Genomic DNA, 25,154 nt, shown 5'->3' on the forward strand with positions numbered 1-25,154 from the left:
TTTACCCTGGTAGCCACACGTGCCTTATCTACATCGGGTTAACTCTAACCCCAGCAATTGAAGGCCGCCCTGGAGAACCCTTGATGGCCTTTCCACGGCCGGAATATTTTAAACCTTACGATCACGTTTACTATTTGAAACGGTTGGATTAAATTTAAGATTAATCAAGGGTTTATATTTTTGGAATTTTTAATTATTTTGTTATCTACTATCTGACTACGGCTTGATATGTACAACGAACATTGGCATAAGTTTGATAGATCAAAAATATTTAAAGATTATGTTTCAACGCTATTCTTGTTAGTATTATATTATATACCTTAACAGTGTATGTATTTAATATAAAAATATAATATACTGCTTAAAGAGATAGAACAGTGGTGTTTAATCGCTGAATGGGTTGATATTTTTGTCACAATTTTTGTTACGCAAATGTATCTAGTAAGACGGAATATAACACTTTATTTACTAAGCCCAAAATTAGCTGCTAATTCACTGAATTTCTCATTTTTAAATTATGAGATAAATAAAAGCTTTTGAAATCAAATCGTGCTATAAAATATGAAATCAGTATATTTTAACTCTAAAGATAATTCATATTGAAATACAGCGTATGAAGGCTAATAACTTTGTAATAAAATGAAATGCCGATACAAAAACAAGTATTACGTCGTTAAACCTTAATACACTAATATAATTTAGTTACGGAATGTATAAATTTAGTAATAACATTATGTGGAATATAAATATATGAATTAACTTACACTAGACCAAATATCATACCAATTTATCTTTAAATTCATTCTCATACCACACAATAAATAGACTAAATACTTCTTAATATACAAATCTCATCTTTGGCAATCACATACTAAATATCATGGATCTCAGTTAATAGGAGGCTTTACTTTAGTACTAAAACTGCCGATGACATTGCCAGGGGGCGAGTAATTAGCCACCACATAAACCTGACCTTCCTTAGACTTAGCTACTCCTACGCCAAGCTCTTTACTATCTTCCCAAATAACTTGCGAGAAATGGCCGGAGTTGAGATTAGTAGGTTCTTTACCAAATTTGTGATTGTTGATCTCACTGTACCATTTGTCAACAGGATCCCGTCCAGATACACTGAAGTTCGGGTCAGAAGACCATGCGTAGAAGATATTCTCTCCGTACTCATTTTGGTCCCTCGGTTCGGTCTTTCCTTTCTTCGCTAGCGTCTTCGCCCATTCCTCGGCGTACTTACACAACTTCTTGTTTAACTCAAGAGGTTGGACGCCGTGGTTTTGTCGATACTCGTTGTGAGCTGCCAAGAATTCCTCTTCAAATTTCTCAGACGAAATTGAAGAAGATCTGAATTTGCTTACTAAATCTGTTGCAAGTTCTCCCAAATTCTTACTACTTCTTTGGCTAGGCGATGATGCATTCGAGCCGTCATAGGAGCTTCTAGAGGACAGTCGACTGGGAGAAGGAGGTGATAAATTGTTACTTGATCCTCTAGGAGAGCTATTGAAGCTTGACCTGAATTGCATAGCTCCTGGTGGTAGGACATTCTTTACAAATAGTCCGCTGTAGTTTCCAGGGGGATAATAGTTAGCTACAACATATAGCTTCCCAGTTTTGCTTTTAGCGCTGCCGACTCCTAATTCCTTTGTACCTTTCCATACAATTTGTGTGAAATGGCCGCAATTTAATATGTCAGGCTCTTTTCCAAAAGAGAACTCGTTGATCTCGCTGTACCATTTGTCAACGCAGTCCCTGGGTTTGATTTTTGTATTAGGATCTGCGGACCAACCACAGTAGACGCTTTCTCCATACATTGGATTTAAGCTGTATGCCATCGCATCTTTCTTTGCCAATTCTTCTGCCCATTTCTGGCTAATTTTGCTGATGTCTTTATTGAGTGTTAAAGGTGGAACTCCGTGATCCCTTCTGTATTCGTTGTGTATTTCCAACGTTTCGATTTCGAAGTCATTGTTTTTGGAGCCGAAAAATTTACTCTGAAATCCCAAAAAAGAAATAGTTTTAGAATCATAAATTAAATATTTTACTTCGTACTATATAATATTATGAATGGGAAAGTTTGTAAATATGTTTGTATGTTTGGTAAACAAATGGATGGATTTGGTTCAAATTTGACACACGGGTAGACCGCTTCCAGCACACAGGCTAGTTTCTATCTTAGTTATTTGCTGCCATAAGAAATAATAGTATTTAAAATAGATGGCGCTAGCGTCGTACCCTGTTTTAAGGACTTTTCGCAAGAAATGATTCTCACGCAAGCGAAGCCGCATACAACACATGAACCACATTTAAGATATTGTAACATAAATATATTATTTCGAATTAATATTAAAAACTAAGGCGGTATACATTGTGATTATTTGAATATGTTACTTTTATTCGCAATATAATCGCCTAACACCTTCACGAGTTTACATTGAGATTTGATATTCTTATCAACATAGTTTCCGCTGGCTGGTGACTCATTTTACATTCACAATGAGTTCTAGTTCCATTTGCTATTACCTGCTGATAACTTCTGCGCGCTATGACTAACTGAATAATGTGTTTTATAGGGAAAAATAAACTGTTAATTTTATCTTTCAAGGCGAATATAGAAAAATAACTTTATTTTACATAATTTTCTGTATAATTTGTATGAGCCTACGGGTGCATAGTCAAGAAAATGTATGAATATTATACAACATTACTCAATAAATATGCAGCTATAACTGCTTTTCATATATGTTTGTTATTCTCATAATAAATAATAGCATAATAATTATCAATAATAACTACTGAACGTTACCAAGAACTGTAAATTTTAAAGTACAAAATCTTAATTGATATTGGGTTTTTGTACCTAGTTTCAGCTCGGAGTCTGGAATTTGTACCCGATATGGTAATAGGCTCGTCCCCTATCGGAGAACACACACGGCGAAAAATGAGCACCAGTTGAGCTTCTACCTACCCATTGGGGATAAAAGACGTGAGCCTATGTGTTTTAAAATAACTGTAGATGTTCGGTATCATAGAGTCCAGTACCTAGTTAGACGATATTAAATATCCGAATAAGAATTTCACATTGATTGCAGACAGACTTATTTAACAATACTCTCAAATATCAAAGACTTTACAAAAAACGCAACACTGATAAATGAAATATTTCCACATTGTTTTGTACTGTCGCACAAATTGCACAATAATCCGCCAGAGATTCAATTAATATCGACATGTTGCGACAATTTTTAAGCCGTGCCAAAAGCCCTGCGGCTTACGTTTTGGCTCCCAGCTAGCACATCCGTCGAAACCGCATTGCATCATCATTGTTCAAAAACCTATTTGTCAATAAGCTTTTAGCTTAGTGTGAAATATCGTTACTTCTGAATTATGAGACCCATTTCGATTTAAGATGGATATTTATTACCCGATTGAGGCAAAGGAATTTCTAAGACAGAATGCAACTGATATCCATTTGCTGAACTATTTTTGAAAATGTAGCAAATGTCGTGGATTTTCATAATAATAACAATATTAACCCTATATTAAATACTATCCCACTGCTAGGCACGGGCCTGCTCTACTACTGAAGGATTAGGCCTTAATCTACCACGCTGGCCTAGTGCAGATTGGTAGACTTAACACACTCTCAAAATTTCTATAGAGAACTTCTCAAGTATGAAAGTTTCCTCACAATGTTTTCATTTACAGTTAAAACAAGCGATAATTCACATAGAAAACATACAGTAATTTAGAAAAGTCAGAGATGTGTGCTCTTGGACCTGCGGAAATTCGTTTCGGCAGTCCGTTCCATACCCAATTAGGCTATAGCTGTTTTTATAGATTTGTATTTTTAAAATCAGCATCAACAGACAACATGTCATTGTTGACCATAGCCCTGCCCCAAAGAATATCAGAGCAACCTATTGATATTTCACTATTTGGTGTTTTTCCGGCGTAATGGAAAGCAGCGCCTTTGACACCTTTACATAAAATGTTCCAACAAAAATTATGTCTAATCACCGTCTTCCGTCTTCTCTTCCTGCTGGAAGTACTAGGAAAGGTATAAAGAACAGATTCTACATAAAAAATATACCGGCATATTAAACACAATGACAAGAATGATTAGACCATCCATAATATGCTACCAAGGAGTCCTAAGTTATTTTGGCCACATCGGCCGAAGACAACCAGATGATTGACAAACTGCTGGTTATAGGGAAAGTAGACGGCAGAAGACCACGTGGGCAAGCACCTACCCTCTTGGTTAATCAAATATAAAGTATAACAGGACTCCCTATTACCACTGCCCTGAGGAAAGCAGAAGACAGGAAGGCTTGGAAACAGCTCGTCACGATTCCGTCAAGAGGTTTCAAGACGGACACGACTTTCATTGAAGAATACGATCAAGAAGAATTAAACACCAGCTTCAACCAGAACAACATGGTTATTTGAAAGAAATCAATCATATTACAAAATTTAGTTTCACTGTCCTGTGGGTCAAACCTGACAACATACAAGACAGGATGACATCATTGGCATCACAGAAGTAAGCTATCATTACGGCTATAAACAACACTGTTATAACATTTCCGAGTAAATTGAAGAAGTCACGAAAATAAACGTCAGTGACGTCACACGATCTTAATTGCAGACTAAAAATAACGTAATAGGATCCATTAATCCTTTAATTGTCGGGTGCAGATGACAAGTTTAAGAGTCTTGTGTAATTAAGTTTATTTTGAAGTTACCATGGCTTAATAATGGCATGGCCGTATTAACAGGTTATTTCTTTTGAACGTCAAGATGAGGAGCTTGGTCGCCTGATGGTAAGCATGACAACTGCTAATAAGAAGCAACGCTATCATAACATTGAACTATAATTATAACTCGTATACAACTGTGCTTAAAGTTGGATATTGCTGTGTCAGAAATCAACATTAAAGTGGTAGCTTGCTTGACGTTGAATACTTTTAGAAATAAACATTCAGATCATAGTTATTTAGCTTAATTTTGATATAATATATAAGAGTTTTTTTAAATTAAATAGTGAAAGATTTGTTATAACAGATTTCTTTGAAAGTAAGTATTCATCACTTGTTATAATTAGTAAATAATATTGAGGTGCAATACAGTAGGTATAAAAAGTCGCTGCCCACGTCAAAGATAATTATTATATTGTCCTGCAACTGATAAAATATGTGATAATTTGTGTGTTTACGTGACATTAACATAAATGTTTTTATTAAACCTATATAGGTATATACTGATTCGTATAAAACGGGCCATTGGAAGATTGACATTAAGAAATAGGTAAATACTATTATTATATATAGATAGGTATATATTTTTCGTATAAAACGGCCCAGTGGAAGATCAGCGCTGGCTTTTATTAGAATATGCCGAGCTGGGGTTGCTTCTGTGACAAGCAAATAGATTTAAGAGTTTTTTAAATTATATTTTAAAATTATTATGTAATCTTGCTTGTTATAAATAAATATTTTCTTTCTTTCTATATTTTAATATGTTAACAATTATTTTAGAAACAAATAACTTTTTAAAGTTGTATTTATAGCAAGTCTACTGATACCACAAAATCAGCTAATGACAACGTTTAGTTTAATTAAATTGTTTTTAAAAACGATAGCACAACAAATGTTCGATTTAAATGTAATAAAAATGATGGTCTAAAAGATAACTTGTTTAAAAAAATATTTAATGTACTTTTTAACATCGAATAGGTATATATTACTATATTCATAAAGAGAATGTTCTCGCAATATCATAATTTATGGTTTTAGTTGATAAAATTATTTATGAACACAATTAAGATTATGCACGTTAGGTATTTTAGTATATGAGCAAATATGAAAATGTCTATTGTCTTATCTTTGGACTACTTTTGATTTCCGTTCACACAAATAAGTTTGGTATAGAGTTATTACTTAATTGTTAACTAATAGAAAGTGAAACGTGAGAGTTTTAGCGGGAAGACTCTTAAATTGTATCAACTTGCATCTAACTTATAATGTTGCCGCTAAACTGCAACCTATTGTTATTATGCTTACTTAAACCTATTTATAACGCATAAGTATTTTGTTAGTAAACTTTACCTAAGTTGTGTAATAAAAAAAAGATTGTTATAATATTATTATTTTATAATGACGGGTAGGTTCACATAGCAAAGTATAAGCATAGAAAATCTTAGAGAGTGCACCTTAACTAATAAAAAGTTTTGTTAAGCGTCTGTAATGAGCTATTGGCTCGGTGGTATTTGCACTGGTCGGTAGATATCTCGACACCCGAGTTCAAATCCACTCAATCGAGTAGCAGGTTTTTAATGTTTTTTTTAAATTAAGTATTTTAACTTCGAGTGACGAAATTAGGAATGACCTTCCGGACATTGTCGGGAGGACATTGGCGTGTGAATGACGTGTAACGTCCCGCAGTGTTTACCGGTACATTTAATTATACCGAGATAGCATAACAGTTTAGTGCGTTGCTTGACAGTTGGAATATGTTTTGAGTTTAATATAATTAATGTGTTGTGCACAGTGGGGGTGAGTTTATATGTTTTTGTTAATAAGGCTGGTGAGCTGAAATAGTTAACTGAAGAGCTAAAATATGTTTTCACTTGTTTTAGACTTAGGACATGCCCCTTTATGTGAGGTTCATCACTAATTACATCCCTGAGACACCCTGCTGGTCGGGTCTTGGTTTTGGCAGAGTTCCGTTGCCGAAAAATAAAAACTCTCCTGGCGTCCAATTTTAGTTATATAGATTTAAACCTAGTTCGTAGTCATAGTTTAATTTGTTATTAGTTAGTGAGTAAGTTAATAAATGTATTACTTGGCCAGGTTCTTTATTTGCTTTCATGGCAACCCGTAACAAGATTACAAATTATTCTAAAATAAAACTAATCTGTACTATTTTATAAAGCTGAAGAGTTTGTTTGTTTGAACGTGCTAATCTCAGGAACTATAGTAATAATAATAAGTCCTGTATTATATACTGTCCCACTGTTGGGCACGGGCCTCCTCTACTACTGAGAGGGAACAGGCCTTAGTCCAACACGCTGGCCTAGTGCGCGTTGGTAAACTTCACACACCCTCGAAAATTCCTAATAGGGAATTTCTCAGGTATGTAGGTTTTCCTCACGATGTTTTTCTTCATCGTTAAAGCAAGCGATAATTCACAAAGAATACACACGTAATTTTAGAAAAGTCAGAGGTGTGTGCCATTGGGATTTGAACCTGCGGACATTCGTCTCGGCAGTCCGTTCCACAACCAACTAGGCTATCGCCGCTTTATTCTATCGCCGGGCCTATCAGGAACTACTAAACCGATTTTGAAAATTCTTTCACTAATATGAAGCTACATTACTCCTAAGTGCTACATTAATATACCACACTTTTTACGCGGGCGGAGCGGCGGGCAAAATCTAATAAAATATTTTAAAAAGTAAGTTAAGGAATTCACTTACTTCTGAAACACGGGTTTATACCTAGCATAGAAGTCAGGGAACTAAATTATTATTGTAAAAACTTGTGGGAAATAAATTATTATTATTATTATTATTATTATTATAGGAATATGAAATTTAAAGGATGCGTATTGTGTTACATATAAAATAACGTAATGACCGTGCTACGTAGCAAAATAGTATCAATAATTTTTTCTCATATTATTAACTTTAGTAATTTCATTCTAAAACCGGATCATACTCAACATTATGTATGCCAAAGAAACAATTCTACACTATAGAATTTTTAAATTAACGTGATATTCCTTTTGAATGTATTTGCATATTATTTGTATGAAATAAAACATTTGACATCTGTATAAACTGCACAATAATAATTTTTCCACACTATTTTAATACAATACAACCAAAAACAGCGAAACTATTATGGTTACCGAATACTAGTACCAATCGACATGCCGCACCGGTACCTAATTTCATTCATATCTAATCACAAAACACGAAACTGAATGAATCACTGTCACAGATTCGCTACGTGTATCGACATAAAATAAAACACTAACAAAAAGCCGGTAGCATAAATCAAACAAATGATAGTTACCATTGTTTCCCACGGCACACTCACTTAATCCAATCAACGGATGATAAAAATATGAGAGATGACGTCCAAGATCCTGTCCAATTTATGTGTCCCACTTTATCCTTGCTATCGCTCGAGTGCGACTGCTGCGAAACATTCGTGTTATCACGATAAAGCTACGGTGAGTTACTATTGTTTTACGAAACGATAATGCACAAATGATTTAATGAACCATAACGTGAATTTTATGCAATCATTATTTACTGTTTTTAAAAAAAATATCTCTACTTAGGCTTGAAGTGTTCCATCGTGAAGAATTATAGCATGGACGCCAGAAAAGCCGCGATTTTCGAAATTCGAACATATACGAAATCCAATAACATAAGCAATGGCGTTTCGTCTTGATAGTAAGTAAGTTATACGCCAGCAAATCTATTAAATTCGATTAATTTACAGACAAGGAAAAATTATAACTTAATAATTTGTTTATCTGAAGAAAATGATAAATGTGGTAGTTGATAACAAAATTTATACGTAGTAAATATTATTTTGACGTATACTTAACAATAATATCTTAAACTGTATATATATTTTTATGTATCTGCCGCAAGTGCCACATTTTTTGTACCTCGCTATCTCACCGCGGCGACACGCGCCGTTTATGACTTATCGAGAAATTACAATAAGCGTGATGTGAAATCGAGTTGGAACGCTTCTTGAACTCGTGGTACTGACTCCAGCTATGATAAATGTGTATAGAATAATCAATGATAACAATTTTACCTAAATGTACGATAATTGTATTGATATTAATAAGATAAATAAACGGATCAAAGAACACTTATTAATGGTGATAGTAAATAATGTAATTGGAAGAGTAATACGAACAATGAGGTCTATTAGTGATAATTGAAAAAAAATATTGCTTTCGGTATATTGCCTTTTTTTATTTATTTCTTGGCTTATAAATATAGTCGAGCAAATGCAAGCACCAATTAAACTACACATAAAATGGCTTTTAGAACTTTCTAGGTATTTATTTTTAATAGGAAGTAGAATTATGCTATTAAAAATCCTATATTTGAGTTTAAGTTCAGACTTGTCACTGCAGTCGTTGAGCCGTTAAGCCACAACATGCCTAATATACAAAATTATAATCTGTGTACTTTTCTTTAGAATAACAATTCGGACACAGCCTTTTCAATATAAAATAATTTTATAACATTTTAAATTAAATTCTTACCACCCTTTTTTAAGCTATAAATAGACAATTAAAAGAATTTACAACTCTCTTTAAAACTTAAAGAACAAAGTAAATGTTACACTAACTGAATAAACTCATTGTTTTAATTAAAACTTGTTTAGACTTGTCCCTTCGGGTACTTATTTCTTTAAAGTCGTCAAAATAATTACGATTCTGACATCGTATTTATGTACAATGAGCCACAAAAAGAGCAAAATAAATTAAAAATTCAAATATATTTATAAGTTTAATTGAAACATATAATTTTTTTTTTGTGAAGAAGTAAAGTATGTTGGTAGGAATATGAAAGTGTATAGGCGATTTGAAATTTTGAATTTGTTTAGCTACATTTGTGACTGACTGTATTGAGATCAATGGTCATTTAAAGTTAGGCCATATACTCAAATGAGTTTAAATGCATAAACATGATTATTAGAAACAAACACACACAGAGACACATGACCCCTTTATCCTCGAAGGGATAGGCAGAAGTAGCCTGGACATTCTTTTCCATAATGCGATAGGTGCTAGTCTTTCATCAAATCGGGCAATCTCAGACTCCGGGCTAATACTGAGTAGATAAACCCAATATAATTTTGCCCGACCCGGGATTCGAACCCGGAACTTCAGAGCGATGTCGTACCACACATGACTAAACTACCCTACCGATGCTGTCACAAGTATTAGGAACAAAACTTTACAAACTAAAAAACCCATACTATTTCGTAGTCCGAGAAAGCTAGCAATCATGATTTCCAATGTTTATGTTCGTACACGCCTTGATGAGTTACACTATGAAGTCACTGTATCGGTTAAAACAACAATGTCAGAATACTCTGTCAGAGAATCAAATCTCTATAATCCCAACGGCTTCGCAAGCGAGTACGATTCACGAATCAATGAGCCGATTCAGCCAAATCAGATAAACTTACCGCGATAACACTGCAAGAACTTCTTTTGTTTGGCGAGAACATTTCAAACACTCAAAGTTACAAAACACTCATGAGCATCATCAATATATTAACTTTTACTATTGGTCAGTCTCTTCATTGTTAGTAATAGTAAAATTTGATATTAATGTTTCCTATATTACGTTTGTATAGTCCGTTACTGATTGTAGTTGTTCTCCAACACCAAAAATTATTTATTAACTCAAAATACAGATTGACTAAGACCAACGACACTCACTGAAAAGAACTTTGTCCGTCGCAAACACTGAATGAACTGCGAGCTGGGACAAAGAATGAAAAATACAACATGACACCGCACTGGTGTGATGACTGACTGTCATGAATAAAAAATCGTTCTGGTCACTGAACTTGGTAATTATGGGAAAAAAATCGTGAATCATCTGTTAAGTACGAATTAGGTTTTTTAAGGAAGGTTTAATTTATTTTTGTCTGTTCTAGGGAAATTTTACAAATGAGAATGAGTGAAAAAAAAAAATATTTTTGGCCTTTGATCAAATTTGGGACAGCGAAAGGTGAAGTCAGAGACAAATAAATAAAAAGTATATAATATTTCCGAAATTTATCCCATCTTTCTGTTCTATAATAACAAATTATTTTTACATACATCACCTGTTTGTTATCACTTATATCTGGAAACTATTTGTTCTTAAAATTGTTTTTCTTTCATTGGGATCTAATTAGACTATCCATTGTCTCTTGTAGTCAAATTATACATAATTTGCTAGTGTAACAAAATCACTTAAACTACCAACTAGATGTATTTACAATGCGGTCAGAAGTTACATTTTATGCAAAAATACTATCTAAATTTATCGGATCCTCTCGCTTCATTGGCTCCAGGAGTCTAGAACTTTGTGGATGTTCAGCAAAATTCGAATAAATCATTGTCTCACTTCAGCGATTTCATAGTTGGTCGTACAATGTCTTTGGTTAGCAATTTTGATATCAGATTTTGTTTTACACAATTATTAAGAAACTGCGAAGTTACCTAGTTACTTACTATTCTGTACTATCATACTGATGAGCATTTTGTCTTTATTCTTCTCGTTCTTAATATCAGTTTTCATTCCCTAAATATTAGCAACGAATCTTTAAACAAATAATTCAATAGACTGGCCGCTATTATTCACAATAATTAATGGAATAATTAATTAAAATTGTACCTAAAACCTTTAGAAGTGTAGGTTAATTTGATTCAAATGAGATAGTCGTTATATCGCGGTCGGCAAAGATGCCACATCACATTTAAAATACTGACACTAATTAATCTCCGATGAGTAATGATCGAAGAACATGTGAATGATGCATTTGACCTCATTACCATTCGTGTAACGATCCCATCAAAATTTAACTCGACACAGTTGAAAAGGTGACCTCAATTATATCAATGGTAAATTACCGCCATAAGAAGATAAAAATACGAAATGAATATGCCTAAATAATGTTTTATAGAAGTAATAGAGATAAATGGATTGATATTTTTTACGCTGGTTCTTATTTTTTTCTGCCAGTAAGCTGTTTCATTCAAGACAATGACGGACTGGCTATTAATTATTGACCCTTATTTACTGCATTATGGGTTATTATGTCAGGATGACGAGGTTAAGGATTAAAATATCCGGATTGTATTACTGTTGGCTATAATATTTTAGAAAAACAATGCTTTTACACTGCTGCTACTAATAAATAAAACAACTAACTTTTTATGAAGTGGACATATTTCATAGTGGCCATGGGTCCATATAACCCGATCCCAGCCGACTTCCCTTTCGTAATTTATGTAAAATCTAATTATCATTAGACTTCTTCAGTGGCGTAGTTGTACTGCATGCACGGTACGACAGCGCTCTGAGGTCCTGGGTTCGAATCCCGAGCGGGCAAAGTGATATTTGGCATTTTCTGCTCAGTCTGGAATTTGTGCCCGATATGGCGATAGGCTCGCCCTCTATCACATTATGGAATGGAACACACTTGGCGAAAAGTTGGTGCCTTGGTTGCGCCTCTGATTACCCCTTCGCGGATGAATGGGTGATGTTGTGTGTCTAATTATCATTAGAAAGATTTGCAGACCTCATTTATGCACATTAGAACCTATATGTTGTGTCTGGCTCCCTCTCGGAAAATTCACATTCGCATCTGATATGTCAACTTATTATGCAATGTAAAGCGAGACAAAACATTAAAGAATCAACTCCTTCCTTCACACGCGTTTAACAACACCTCTATCGTTTGCTGATAAGATTTTGATAAACGATTACATGTACGTAATTATTGTAGAGAGGTAATAAGCACTCAAGACTCAAATGAGATTGTTTAACTAATATAATTAAACGGTTATCATGAGGTCTACCTTCGTCAAAATACTAGAGACATCTAGTATCGAGTACAATGTGACGTTAGAAGTATTCATCCGCAGCTGTATCTTGAGGCTTGTTCTATTTGGCTGTATCGAAAACTATGATTCTAAATGATCCCTAAGCAAATAGATAAAGCAAATTTGGAATTACATTATCAGATATATTGGCAATTAAGGTAATATTTGCAAACACTTATACTAGATTTCTAGGCTGAATAGCTTACTTTTTATTGGTTAATTAATATAAAATGAAGACCTGAAATAAAACAAACAAAATTTATAAATTCATTTTAATTTTCCATGTCCTGATCCCTCTACTCTCTAAAGACAATTTGTCGCAACTTTACACTTTCAGTTAAAAACGCTCCCACGCACACGCTAACTTTGCACTATACTACAAAATGATCATAAAAACCTAAAAGTAAAACTTGCATTTTTAGTGAAAATGTTCGTTATTCATGATTTTTTTTTTGGCGTAATGTTAGCAGAGGTGAAGTGTGTGATTTCATTTATTAACGCAATATCAAATGACCCTGTATATAGGTAGATAAATAACATGTTACTACCTAGTATATCGTTGAGAACATTACTGTATGGTTTTAAATTACCTGTTAACATTTCATCTACTTTACTCCTATTATGGAAATTGTATACCATAACATTATGTAGCTATTGCGCCGCATGAATTGTAATAGTTTATAAGTTATATACGATGTATACATAATATATAACTACGATAGCGTTATATATTTATGTACAACATAGATGTACTTAATGTGTGATTTATATGTTGGTGGAAAGATATATTTTATATTTGCTCGGATAGCGGCCACTATGTACAAGGTATCAGCTTGTGTATACTGGTCCCAACAGGCCGGCATAATTGTGTCAACTGTCAAGGGGTAATCATCTTCCGTCTGTCGACTTTCTATTGGACTCCATTCTACTTACCATCAAGTGTAGTGGCGTCACTTTGCCGAGCAACAGAACAGTTTCATAAATATTTTTTTGTTTGAACAGTAAACAGTGGTAGAGCCACTGGCAAATATTATAATAAATTAATTGTTATTAATTTGATCAAAGTAATATAATTCTTTTACTCCAGATAGCGGCGACTAGTTGGGTGTGGAACGGACTGCCAAGACGAATGTCCGCAGGTTCAAATCCCAAGGGCACACACCTCTGACTTTTTTCTAAAATCATGTGTGTATTTCTTTGTGAATTTATCGTTCGCTTTAACGGTGAAGGAAAACATCGTGAGGAAACCTGCACATCTGAGAAGTTCTCTACAGGAATTTCGTAGGGAATTTTTGAGGGTGTGGGAAGTCTACCAATCCGCACTAGGCCAGCGTGGTGGACTACGCCTAATCGCTCTCAGTAGTAGAGGAGGCCCGAGCTCAGCAGTGGGCAAGTATATAATACAGGGCTGATATTATTATTATTATTATTCCAGAATCGGAATACATTTGAGTACGATAACCATTTAAGAATGAAGGAATGCCTTTCAAAAGTGCCTAAAATGACAGAATTTCCAGAATAATATCCATCTAAAATAAAAAGCTCTACCTACGTAATAAGTAAGAGATAATAATAAAAAGCAACCAATTAATCCAATATTAAATATTAAAATTATAGACTGAAATTTTTTTAGAGGACATAATATTTCAAACATACCTATCTCAGACAAATAGCGCGCGCCTGTCTAAACCTTAAAATGTCTGTCAAATGCGGGAAACGCTTGTCATAAGGTAACCTTACATCTGAGATTAGTATGGAATTACATCTGGTCCCAGTAAAGGTCCATTCACAATGGTTTTAAAACGTAAATAACCTATTTATATAACATATATGAAAATTATTCGGCCGACTTGAATAGGGAAGACTATACGAGTATTTTTCGTTTTATATTTTTTTCAATTAAAACCACAACCAGCTTTTACATATCAAAACCAGCTTTATGACGTTGGTATTTGGATTTCTTTCTAAATTTCACGTTTATTTTGAAATTTAGACATAAATATTTTAATTAAAATCACAACCAGCTTTATGATATTGGTATTTGGATTTCTTTCTAAATTGCACGTTTTTTTAAAATTCCGACAAAACCTAAGTAAATCATGAATACCATCAGTTTATATTCATTTCAATCAAATTCTATTGAAATGGAAATAATAAATCTATATGTTATAGCAAACTATAGCTATATGTATAGACAGTAAACTATTAAAAGATCGTGACTTAGATTTGTGATAAAACAATAAACAACAGTTTAGCGATTAACTACCGAAACAAAGTTGTTTTATCTTCATAATCTTCGAACGTAGCCGAGGAAAATTTTCAACGGGTAACAACACGACATTAATGAAACAAAGTATTATTTATGAATCATTCATCTATAAAACTTTTAATACTTTTACCACCTTAGTTACTTATGTCGTTTCTAATATTTGTAATTGCTGTGGCCGCGGCTTCGCCCGCGTATAAATCAGTGTGTCACATAATTTTTCTCGCATAAATCCCGACCCACGAGATTTTTTAGAAACTAATAATAATAAAATAGTCTATATTTTAACTTAGACCTTTAGCAATAGACCACGGAACATTGCATTAAATTTCATACATCAGATAAATAAAGATTCTAAAAACAGTTGTTTTGGTTTCTGTTGCTCTAATAAAGACTCCAATATTAGACTTCAATATCTACATGTATAATGTAAAGATATTGGCACGTTACAATTTTTTTATAATATGTAAAGATAACAACTATTTGTGATATGGTGATCATTATACATACCTACTATGAAATGAAATTACTAAACATGAATATCCATGGATCAAATTGTTCTTTGAATGGAACAAACGAAGTGTTAGATAATCCCTAGTATAGTATAGAATCGAGTGAAGTAGTGTGAGTTTATAAGAATATTATATAGCGTCTAACTGTATATCATTGACTACTTTTACAAATGGCAGTCAGTATGTCATACATAACTGATAAAAGTAAACATATAATTAAGATAACAATCAATGATTCATCCGTCTTTAATAATATATTCTAAAAATATACTATTCTAAAATATAAGTAGAAGTTAATTATTCCCATCATTAACACATACAAGTACAATTTGTAATTAATATGCTAAAATAATAAATAAAAATTTCAAGATATATCTATAATGAAACAGAGGCGACTACAATACGTTAGTACCAGAAAAACAGTAAAATTATCGTACACTCAATAACCTTGATGACGTTTATTTTCACGGAATTAAAGGGACAAGATGCCATTAAAGTCCCACTAAACCTACAGTCTTATAAGATCACGTCTTGATTTAGTCTAAAATATAGATACCATTCTGAACATTGAGCAGTCTACTTCAAGCCAAACTCAACCTTATTTCATCACTAAGATATACAAATATCACAGATAACTAACCTAATTTTACAATGTAAAGTACTTACGATTAAAGAGCATCCTGGTATAACACAGGGCACCTTCATTTCACTACACAACTTTAAATTCAATATAAATTATATTATCACGAAATCTAAAGATGGTTTCCACCTTGATTAAAATTACGCTCCACTACATGCATGGGCAGATAGCGCGCGATATTTTTATTTGGAGATAAGTGACGTGGTGTTTAGTTCAAGTTATAGTCGTTGGAGGAGGCATAAGCGAGCGATTTATGTACAGAATTGATTTCGATGGCGGCTCCGCCCGCTTTAAAATCGTTACAATAAAACACTAGAGCACTTTGTAACTTATATGATAATCCAGGTCTTATTTCATTTAGAATGTTTATTAGAGTTGTTCCTTACGATTGACCCTATCAATTGTTGCTATAAAAAACTGGGAGTTATATTTTAGGATTTTTTCCAGTTTGATTCCCAAGTATGGCTAGTGTATTTTCAAAAAACTATGAATGCAGTTTGGCTTTTTAAATATAAAGTAATTCTCCTTTGAATAAAATTTACTATCCAATAATTAGATTACTTTCCAGGTGCAGTTTAAAAAGTCCACCATGTATAATTTTTGAACCACGTCTTTTACTTATCGCTACAGCTTACGTCTTGCATTTTTATCGCCCAGTACATCGTCAAGAATGTTTGAGCGTTAGTGGGGATATAAAGTATACAAAGAAGATAAGTGAAAGATCACACTAAGATCCAAAAATCCGCAGAGATGACTCGTATACGTGACGACAAAGTGTTTATTGTAAACGGGAATTTTTATAAATTTGTCACTGGCAAGTTTTATAGTAGAGGAGTAAACCTAAAAGTGGGTCACCAGGATGGGAAGCGATCACCGCCGCAAATAAATATCCATTATAATAGAGGTAGTGTCGGTAATAAAAAAAATATAACTAGTTAATATTCAGTCATTGACGTATATTATATAGATACGAACGTCCATGTAAACTATTTGTTCAAAATCTATTTATTCACTTAAATAAGAAATATTTTTACTTATTTCACTAATATTTTTTATTCACATCCAAGTTTGCACTTAGATTAGCGTTTTTATATTATGAGCGCACTCCATACACAGCCACAAGCATCAATATTGACATCATACTAAACTCAGTTTGAACGGATAACAGTTCAATTCAGTTGAACACAGTGAATGTTCGGAACGCCAAATCTAGTACGTAGTAAATAAACGATCTCTAAATACAATCCGATAAAAATAAGTCATTTGGATGTAATAATCAATTAATTGGTCTATTTTCACGATCGGTCCGATGATAGCGAATGAGCTATTTTTAAAAATCGGCTGTTATTAAAATTCATCGACTATAACGAACGTCCAATTTATTTCTGGATTTTGTAAAATAGCGAGAAATTGTTATATAAATGCGTTTTATACACGGCATACACCTTTCTATAATCATTTTGCGTTTAACTAACTTCTTGACAGACCAATATAACTATATTTGAAGAGAATAGATGTAGAGAAAGGGGAGAAGCCTTTAATTACACGTGAAATTAATATGTTAATAATGAAGATATTTCATAATATATTTTATTATAACACTAGCTTTGTTCACAGCTCCGCCCGTGTGAAAAAGATTTTCTGGAATAAAAGTCCCGCTTTATATTTTTCAGATGAAATGGAGCCTATATTTTAAGTTAGACCTCTAGCAATACATCGGTAAAAAGTACATTAAAATCAGGAGTTTTTTCGTGACGGGTATACAAACAAACAGACAAACAAAAATTCGCAAATCTATTGTTTTGGCTTCTGTTGCTCTAATAAAGACCTATCACATTAGTTTTTCTTTAAAATACATAATGTACAGAAATCGGCCTGTTACAATTTTATTATATGTAAAGCTGTTATATTAAATATTACCATCACTAGTTTATTACACCGATACACTATTATAATTATTTGACTATACTAGGTGTTGCTCGCGGAATCGCCCGCGTAGAATGCCTTATCCGGTTCAATAGTTCTTAAAACACTGTATGACGTCAATGCTATATCAAAAAAATCACATTTAAAATTCCGTTATTACCCATGGGAACTACTTACCGTGATAAAAATTTGCCTATGTCTTAATCAAAGACATAGTCAACCAGCGTACTAAATTTCATCCAAATCCGTGCATTTGTTTTAGCGTAATTTCTCACAAAAATTTTCGGAAATTTCCTATCTATACTATTATATAAAGCTGAAGAGTTTGTTTGTTTGTTTGTTTGTTTGTTTGTTTGTTTGAACGCGCTAATCTCAGGAACTACCGGTCCAAACTGAAAAATTCTTTTTGCGTTGGATAGCCCTTTGTTCGTGGAGTGCTATAGGCTATATATCATCACGCTATGACCAATAGGAGCGGAGCAGTAATGAAACATGTTGCAAAAACGGGGAAAATTATGAGTTTTGAGAGCTTCCGTTGCCTGCGCTGCGTAAACGGTTAAAGTTATGCAACAATGATGTATGACGGGATTGTTTCACTTAAAAAGTTCTAAATAATATAAAAAAGTCCCCCGCTGCATCTGTCTGCCTTAACGTGTTAAACTCAAAAACTACCCAACGTATTAAGATGAAATTTGGTATGGCGACAGTTTGAGACCCCGTGAAGAACATAGGCTCCCGGGAAACTACTACTTTTATAACGGAAAACTTTAGCCTAAAAAACTTTATAACGCGGGCGGAGCCGCGGGCAAAAGCTAGTTTATAATATTCGTAAATCACCTTCTAGCCGAATTTCGGCGGCAAATAACACGCAGGAAATGTTTTGTGCATTAGTGCGGGTTATACACGGTGATATTATAATATTATACTTCTAATATTAGTACGACTAGTTTGATTGGAAGATGATTAAAGTAAATGTATGGTACTGTTTAATAGGGTAAGATTAATTCTTTCAGTTTCTGTTCCAATAAGGTTATTTATATATATTTTGACCTACTTCAAAAAAAGCTGGAGGTTATCGATTCGGTTATTCGACGTGTATTTTTTTAATGATTGTTACCTCAGAATCCCGTTATTTGTCAAGCTATTTAGAAAATTATTTTTTTATTCAAAAGTATATGTTTCCAGATTGGTCCCATTAATTTCTTTTCTTAACTGTTCAGCAGTTGGGGTTTAAACTATGTAACTAGAATAGGTAAGTTTTTTAGTAATCGAAATTGCAAATTTTCCTAAAAAGATTTTGTAATGCATTTAAAATATGCACGTGGTAACTTTTTCATGACCATACTATTGATCTAAAAATAAATCGTACCTTTTTATACATTACATTTGAAATGCACATACAAAAAAGTATTTCTCATTTCAGTACACATTAAATAAACGTACAAAACGAAATCACAGATAGAGTGCTACCCCTGTCAATACCAAAGAACTGTTCCTCTAAAGAAATAATAGGATTCGACAAAACCCATTAAGAAACCTACTCTCTTAAAGTACAGTCATCAAAATTGTTCAATCATACAGCTTTTGGAGTCGAGCACATCGATGCACGTTTGTCACGCCATGATAGAGAGAGATGGGTAATGTAATCCTTCGCGTTAGAGAAGGACGGCGATAGGAGTCAACGCTTTATCTTCGGAATAATCTTCAGCTCATAACGCTTAAGAGTATTTCGGAGTTTCGTGCGAGCATGTGAAAACGTTTGGACTGTCATGCCTGCAGATAAGTGGTGGAAGGTTTGCGACAAATGCTTGGTTACTTTGTTCAATAGAATTGACGAAGTCGAATATTTCAAGTATCGATATTTATGTAAATTTTTACACTCACTTAAGCCTTTTACATCCCAAGAGGTATAACACAAGCAGTAATGCACCCAATTTTTGCGTGCAGTGGCAATGGGACCATATAACTCCTTTTTTGTGAGGTTCCCTGTCCTAATTTATGTTAAATCTAGTTATTATTAGAACGATTGGCAGTCTATATTCATGCATATTATAACTATATGGGTTCCCATGCAGGAAATTTACCTTTGACCACTGTTGACGTATTCCGTCCCATGATGTGATATACCGACCTTACAGTCATATTGGCCGTAAATTCCAGACTCTGCGCTGAAGAGAAGAAAAGTCCAATATCACTTTGCACAACCTCGTTCGAATCCAAAACCTCAGATTGAATATCGTATCGTGCACCCAATACATTTACGTCACCGAAGCAGTCAACAATTATTTTGAATATAGTAAAATTATTGAATTGACAACATTTCATTTTTTCAACATACCAAAATGTTTATATTTTATGAAACTAGATCTAAAATGATGAGACCCATATTTTTTCTTTTTTCGAAATGCAGATATTTTCATTCATGATTTTCACTTTGAATTTTGTTTAATTCTAAAACGACGTAAGCTCCAAATGACGTCACATATACGGCTCAAAACGCAATGACCTTTGCTTTGCAGTAAAAAAAAATGAGGTGACAGTTTTTTTGTTTCTGTCTCTCTCGTTGAAAGTGACAGTTGTGACGTATCTATTGTAATATTGACATTTGTCATTGACAAATGACGGTGTCTTAGTTTTTTAAAATAAATAATAAGGTGGACCAAGGAACTATTTCATTCAACCGTATATGTGACGTCATCAAGCATTTTTCGGTTTTTAATTTTTTTTTCCGAAATTAAGTATTAAAAAAATATTAAAAATTCATAATCGAACTCAGGGTAGAAAAATTAAGAAACGTTATTTTTGTTTTACGCACGTTTACATTTTGAAATGTTGTCAATTGAAAGCACAGCGATGAGTAAATTGTTAAGCAAGTTTTTAAAGATCTCTTGTATGTTAGGATTTATCTTGATAGGTTCGACGTGATGTCTAATTTTGCCGACAAAAATCTAATTCAGTCCAGTGCCTTGCAGATCTTTCAAGACCAAAGTACTGATTTGCGTTACTACTGTCTACCAGCAGTCAGTCTTCTCATTAGACATCATCATCGGCGGCTTTCTTGTCTTCTCATTCGGGTTTAAAACACATTTCATGATGAAAAATTTGCCAATACAATATTGCATAATGATATACGAATTCGATGACAAAGCGTGTTCACGAAAATGGTACTACATATTTTATGCCATTCAAGGTCAGGAGGACCTTTCCAATCGATCGGTACACCATTACGTCTGCTTAACATTCACGTTTCTCAGTTGGGCCACATTAGAGACGTTTTATTGGCAATTCTTGATAATCTTTACGTTATATAAAAGAAATTGTAACAGACTGATGTCTGTACATTAGAGGATTTTGAATAAAAACTAATATGGGAGGTCTTTATTAGAGCAATAGAAACCGTGTATAAACAACGCGCAAAACTACTATATGGATTTTAATGCACTTTTCACCAATATCTCAATTAAAATAAAGTATGCAAAAGTGCAACCAGGGCAACCACTTTTCGCCAAGTGTTTTCCGTCCCATAATGTGAAAAGAGGCGAGCTTATCGCCATATCAGGCACAAATTTCAGACTCCGAGCTGATATTAATATCAGCTTAAGCAGAAAAACCCAATTATAACTGTGCCTGACCGGGGATTCGAACTCAGGACCTCAGAGCGGCGCCGTACCGCGCATGCCGTACAATTACCCCACAGTGGGGCAGTATTTTTAGTCTAGTAACCACATAGACTAAAAAGACGGTCATTTATATTCTAAAATCAAACAACTTCTAGCCATCATTGTCTGGGCAAAAATTATGTAAAGAAGAAGCATTTTTAATGGCCACTCACCATAACGCAAATTCCATTGGATGACAATATTATATCCATTATCAGATATGGTTCTATGGAAATGAAGACATTTCTGGTAAATCAGTGGAATTGCTCAAATATAACTTCGTTCATTGTATAAAAAGTTAGGTAATTTCGATTTAAATTGTTGCAGATTTATATATTTTATTCTATAGATGTTTACTACAATGTCGATAGTATTTAAATTAATGATTGCTTATGTTAATGGAATGTCAGACGTGGACTGTCCGCCCCGTGACTATGAAGGCTGCAAAGTCTTTGAAACGTCGGGAGAAAAATAAAATACAAAAAATTGCGATAAAATCCGAAAACAATTTATTTCAATGAATTATTTAATGATATCGAAAATGTACGTTTACATTTTGTTTTTATTGGCGAAACAAATACTTTGTTATTTTTTTTCTTTCTTCCTACTACTTTCTAACGGCCACTTTCAAAAATGACCCCAATCTCAATCTTCAATCCGATTCCGAGAGCGAATCAATCAAAATAACTTATTTGTGAGCATGTTAGAAAAAACTTTGTTCTGATTGTTCCATTTTTGCAATTGATCTAAAAAAGGAATTAAGATCGTTTATTGAATACGAATATGGAGGTATATCCCACTCAGTAGTAGACGGGGCCCGTGCCTAACAGTGGGACAGTATATAATACAGGGCTGATATTATTATTATTGAATATGGCGGATAAACCAGATTACTAAAATCTTTCTACATTCGATGTACGGATTAATGTCAAATATCGTTACAGTACGATATTGCAACGTTATTTACAACACAATGCGAGGTTTATTACTTGTCACAGATTCGCACGAGGCAATAAAGATTTTGATGTTCGATAACATTTACGGTTCGCTTTATTACTTCCTGATGAAAATCAATAAAGTCCTTTTTGTAGAAGAAAATACGTATGCATGGTAAACGCTGCGAGAACGCACATACCTGACAATTTATATCGACGGTTGAGTGGCTAATTTACTTATATAAATAAAAAAATATATAATATCAGCCCTGTATTATATACTGTCCCACTGCTGGGCAAGCCCTCCTCCACTACTGAGAGGGATTAGGCCTTACTCCACCACGCTGGCCTAGTGCGGATTTGTTGACTTCACACACTCTCGAAAATTCCTAGAGAGAATTTCTCAGGTTGCTGGTTTCCTCACGATGTTTCTTTCACCGTTAAAGCAAGCGATAATTCACAAAGAATACACACATATTTTTTTAGAAAAGTCAGAGGTGTGTGCTCTTGGGATTTGAACCTGCGGACATTCGTCTCTGCAGTCTGTTCCACAACCAATTAGGCTATCGGCACTTTTTTTAATTGACTGAAGCGACATTTTTTTGCAACACTAAGTTTCATACATATATCGAGGTAATTTTTTTTTGCCTTGGGTTATCTTTTTAAAAAAAATCCTTTCGCTACTGGTGCCTATTTATTTAATACCATCTAGTTCTCCGACTATAATCAAATAAAGGAATTCTCTTTCTTATTTATCCCTTTCTGTTCTGTGCATTTATCCCCTAGACGTGTATAGCATAGTCCTCATTTTAACGTAGAGATATATTAATTTCTACTGTATTTATTATTTCTTTACCGTAGCACGACAGATCGAACGGAATTAAAATCAATAAACAAAGTTATTACATTATGAACGATGTTTGGGAGCAAACATTACGTGTTTACTTGGGACCGTCGGTGAGTGAAATGAACAAGATTTTTTAGTATTTGGTCTGGTGCCTACGTATTTTATGCTGATATATTATATTACTTTTGTGTACAGGCTCATTTGAACATAGCATTAATAAATTAAACCACAAACTCGTCTATATCTCTGCTAACATTGTTTCAAAAATATTCCATGAATAACCAATATTTCCACCAAAAATTCCAGTGTTACTTTTCCGTTTTCTTGGTTATTTTGTTGTCAAGTTCAAACATGGCGTATGCGTGACTATATTTCTGACTGAGAGCATAATGTTGCTGCTGCGACGAATTCTTTTAGAGTAGTAGTAGTGGTGTTAGGTTGTGTAAAATTAAAAATATTTCATATTGATATTTATTTTGTTCCAGTGTGAGAATGCAGTCTATCTTCCTATTTTTAAATACTACTGAATAGCAACGAGCGAGTCGCTCGCCTGACTTTATGCTGTATAATCGTCTGTTATTGTTTGTAGGTTCTACAAGGAATAACAACCCTCTCATGGACTTTATATCATGAACCCAGTGCCATGGCATTACGCGTGTTAAGTCGTGTCTTTTGACGCCGGGAATTATATTACAAGTAGTGAGATATCAAGCTAGTTCAATATTTTTTAAGTATTTTGATAAAATAGTACTTTAGTCATTGAACCTTGCAATATAAAATATACTTCACCAGACCCCTAAATAAATTGGCGAGCCCAACGTAAACAAGTCACTGACCTGAGTCAACTATTTCGTTGACAATACCGCAAACGGCACCATCCATCACCTCATATCAATAAGTATTTTCTATTTTCGGGCTGTTTAGATTCAATTGAGCCACAAGATCGCCCGAGAAATTGATTATAGTCGTTTTGAAATGTGTAATTACGTTTATTTTTCCATAAATTTATTTAGAGTGACGTATCAATAATGATGATGTTAATTACCTCAATGGTCGTAGCCGTGTAAACCTTCTACTGGGGCCTTATTCTCTATCCCGCACGTTATTTTGACAGTGTGTAACAAGCACGTAACACAACGCATCATGTTTAGGACTATAGAAATTTGGCTTACAGAATACCATTTCACACACATTTCTCGGAGATAACATGACACGGCCGCGTTACGCGTTTACACTATCATACAGAATAAGGGCCCTGTAATGACATATGATAATGGCGTAGTTGTAATTTTATATGCAAGGTTTTGTTTATATGTACAAAGTGACCCCACTGCACTCGATAGTAAGTGAAGTGGGGTCCAATAGAATGTCGACTGACGAGAGATGATTACCCTAGACAGTCGATACAATTATGCAGGCCTGTTGGAACCGGATATATACAGGCTGATGCCGGAACGCGACAATTACATGGGCCACTATGGCCAGTTTTAAAACCTCGTGTTCGCTCACGCATAAATTGTCATTAGAAAAATATTGTTTAAGGTGGTAGCTCAAGGTCCATTTTCATACATTTTGTTTCGGCTTTAATCTGGGTAACTAAACAAGTATTGGCAAATAAAGAATTTAAATTCACGTCTAGTTAGTGATTAGTTCTCGCAGTTGAAAGAAAAACGTAAAAATAATTAATAATCATGGATATTTCGGCCTTTAAAATT

General features: G+C 33.9%; 1 protein-coding gene across 2 annotated transcripts; it reads right to left on the reverse strand.

The window, feature by feature from the left end:
• Positions 1-363: 363 nt before the first annotated feature.
• LOC115442085 (repressed by EFG1 protein 1) lies at positions 364-16,245 on the reverse strand. 2 transcript variants are annotated; one of them, XM_030167054.2, is made up of 2 exons: positions 16,099-16,245; positions 364-2,000 (listed from the first exon to the last, which is right to left on the reverse strand). In XM_030167054.2, exons 1-2 carry the CDS (start codon positions 16,135-16,137, stop codon positions 888-890), a joined length of 1,152 nt encoding a protein of 383 aa, XP_030022914.2. In that variant the 5' UTR covers positions 16,138-16,245; the 3' UTR covers positions 364-887. The 2 variants fall into 2 exon arrangements, with proteins under 2 accessions (XP_030022914.2, XP_030022915.2); XM_030167055.2 differs by lacking the exon at positions 16,099-16,245 and adding an exon at positions 8,088-8,234.
• Positions 16,246-25,154: the final 8,909 nt, after the last annotated feature.

The sequence above is a fragment of the Manduca sexta genome, chromosome 28 (assembly GCF_014839805.1).
Source record: "Manduca sexta isolate Smith_Timp_Sample1 chromosome 28, JHU_Msex_v1.0, whole genome shotgun sequence".
Lineage (NCBI taxonomy): Eukaryota > Metazoa > Arthropoda > Insecta > Lepidoptera > Sphingidae > Manduca > Manduca sexta.